The 1,600-nt window shown below is 37.9% G+C and overlaps 1 protein-coding gene across 4 annotated transcripts in view; it reads right to left on the bottom strand.

The window, feature by feature from the left end:
- The window catches only part of dock8 (dedicator of cytokinesis 8), a 53,835-nt gene that overhangs the window by 32,869 nt on the left and 19,366 nt on the right, over positions 1–1,600 (bottom strand). For all 4 annotated transcript variants that reach the window (XM_013914415.1, XM_005721983.2, XM_013914421.1 and 1 more), the window contains one exon: positions 42–251. In XM_013914415.1, the coding sequence (XP_013769869.1) occupies positions 42–251 (210 nt within the window). The remainder of the gene's footprint in view (positions 1–41; positions 252–1,600) is intronic.

The following is a 1,600-nucleotide window of genomic DNA, read 5'->3' on the forward strand; positions in this document are numbered from 1 at the left end:
AAAAAAAAACAAAAAAAAACAACTTTGTTTTTATATCTCACCTCATCAGGTGGTGGGTAGAGCGCAAACAGCTCAGGGTGTCTGTTCCCTTGCCGTGTTTCCTGGTTTAAACGATCCAGCTCTTCATGGCTGCTGAAAGCCAGAAGACCCTCAACTCTCTTGTCTGGAGTCAGGCACCGCAAGTTAAAGTCAGAGGAGGTCAGTGTGTGGCCAGTGTCATCTGTCAACGTTGCTAGAGTTGGTGACTTGACCTGGAGCAATGACAGAATAAGAGCAGGGGTAAGGGTCATGTCATGGCCAGGAGGAGAGAAATTAAATAAAATGAAAACACAAGGAAGTGGAAGAAAAAGGCAGGAAAGCACAAGGAAAGCCAAATTATGGGACTATAATATCCAGAGGAACAAGATTAGTAGACACATGTTGTTCACCCTTGGTTTAAAGAAAAAGACAACCATGCATTTACCTCAAACCTTGTTTGTAACAACAGCATATCAACACCGTGCTGGAAAAGCATTTTATCAACCATCATCAGCATGCACTGTATTAAAAATAGAGCTTCCACTATTACGTGGTCAGCGGACACAACAAAACAGGCATTTAGTCAGTCTAGACAGCCTCTGTTTTAGATTGAGACAATGACAGGCTCTTGTACTTTTCTAAACAAGGCTCACTCAGTATAGAAGACACAGCATATAGCTGTGCTTATGTTCACTGTATTTAAAAGAGAGTAAAATGACTTGAGTTACGTCACAATATTCAGCAGGTGTGTATAACTAATCCTTAATTTTTTATGAACAAGAAGCTTTCTTGTTTTGTTTTTTAAATATTTGATACATAAAAATTGACCAGCCAATCAGTAACAAAGGGCCAGAAGGTAATGAGGTATAAGTTACTCATCATTCCTGATATGATATTGACATAATTTTAAATGAGTTAATCAAATTCTGTAATCAGATCTCCCAACAGGCCTTTGGGTTTTTCAACAAAAGTGAGAACAGCATAGAGGGTTGAGCTAACTGAGCTAACTGAGCTAACCCAGAGCTAGAAAAAGCAGCATAATTTTGACACTTAGATGTGATGTGATTCATAAATGTGCTCAGAAGCCTTTTGAAAAAACAGCATCTGAATATGTTGTCTAATTTTTAAAAAAAAAAGGAGTGTATTAAAAATAATCTGATTTCAAAAGTGCCTTAATCCCTCCACCATTCACTAGTAATGATCGAAACACGCACTGTCAGAAAGAGTGGATTCTGGTAGATGGCATAAAAAGAGCAATGGCTGCACTGACACCAGAACTGCTCACAAAAGTGTGTGATGAATTTGACTATTGTATTGACATATTCTGTGCATCCAGAGGGAGACCTATTGAGTAGTTGTGAGCAATGTTGTATGTAAAACTTTATATTCAGTCAAGTATTCTAAAATGCACCGCAAGCTTCTTCGTTTATTACTCCAAAAAAAAAAAAAAAAAAAAAGGTCAACCTTGTTATGGTTTTTGTTTTTTAGCAGTTTTAATTGGCATATAAAAGATTCTTACATGTTAAAAACTCTTTAGGCATCAATGCCTCCAACTAAACCAGAATCAGACCCCCCCCCCCCC

The sequence above is a fragment of the Pundamilia nyererei genome, unplaced genomic scaffold (assembly GCF_000239375.1).
Source record: "Pundamilia nyererei isolate P.nyererei 1_Seehausen unplaced genomic scaffold, PunNye1.0 scaffold00006, whole genome shotgun sequence".
Classification (NCBI taxonomy): Eukaryota; Metazoa; Chordata; class Actinopteri; order Cichliformes; family Cichlidae; genus Pundamilia; species Pundamilia nyererei.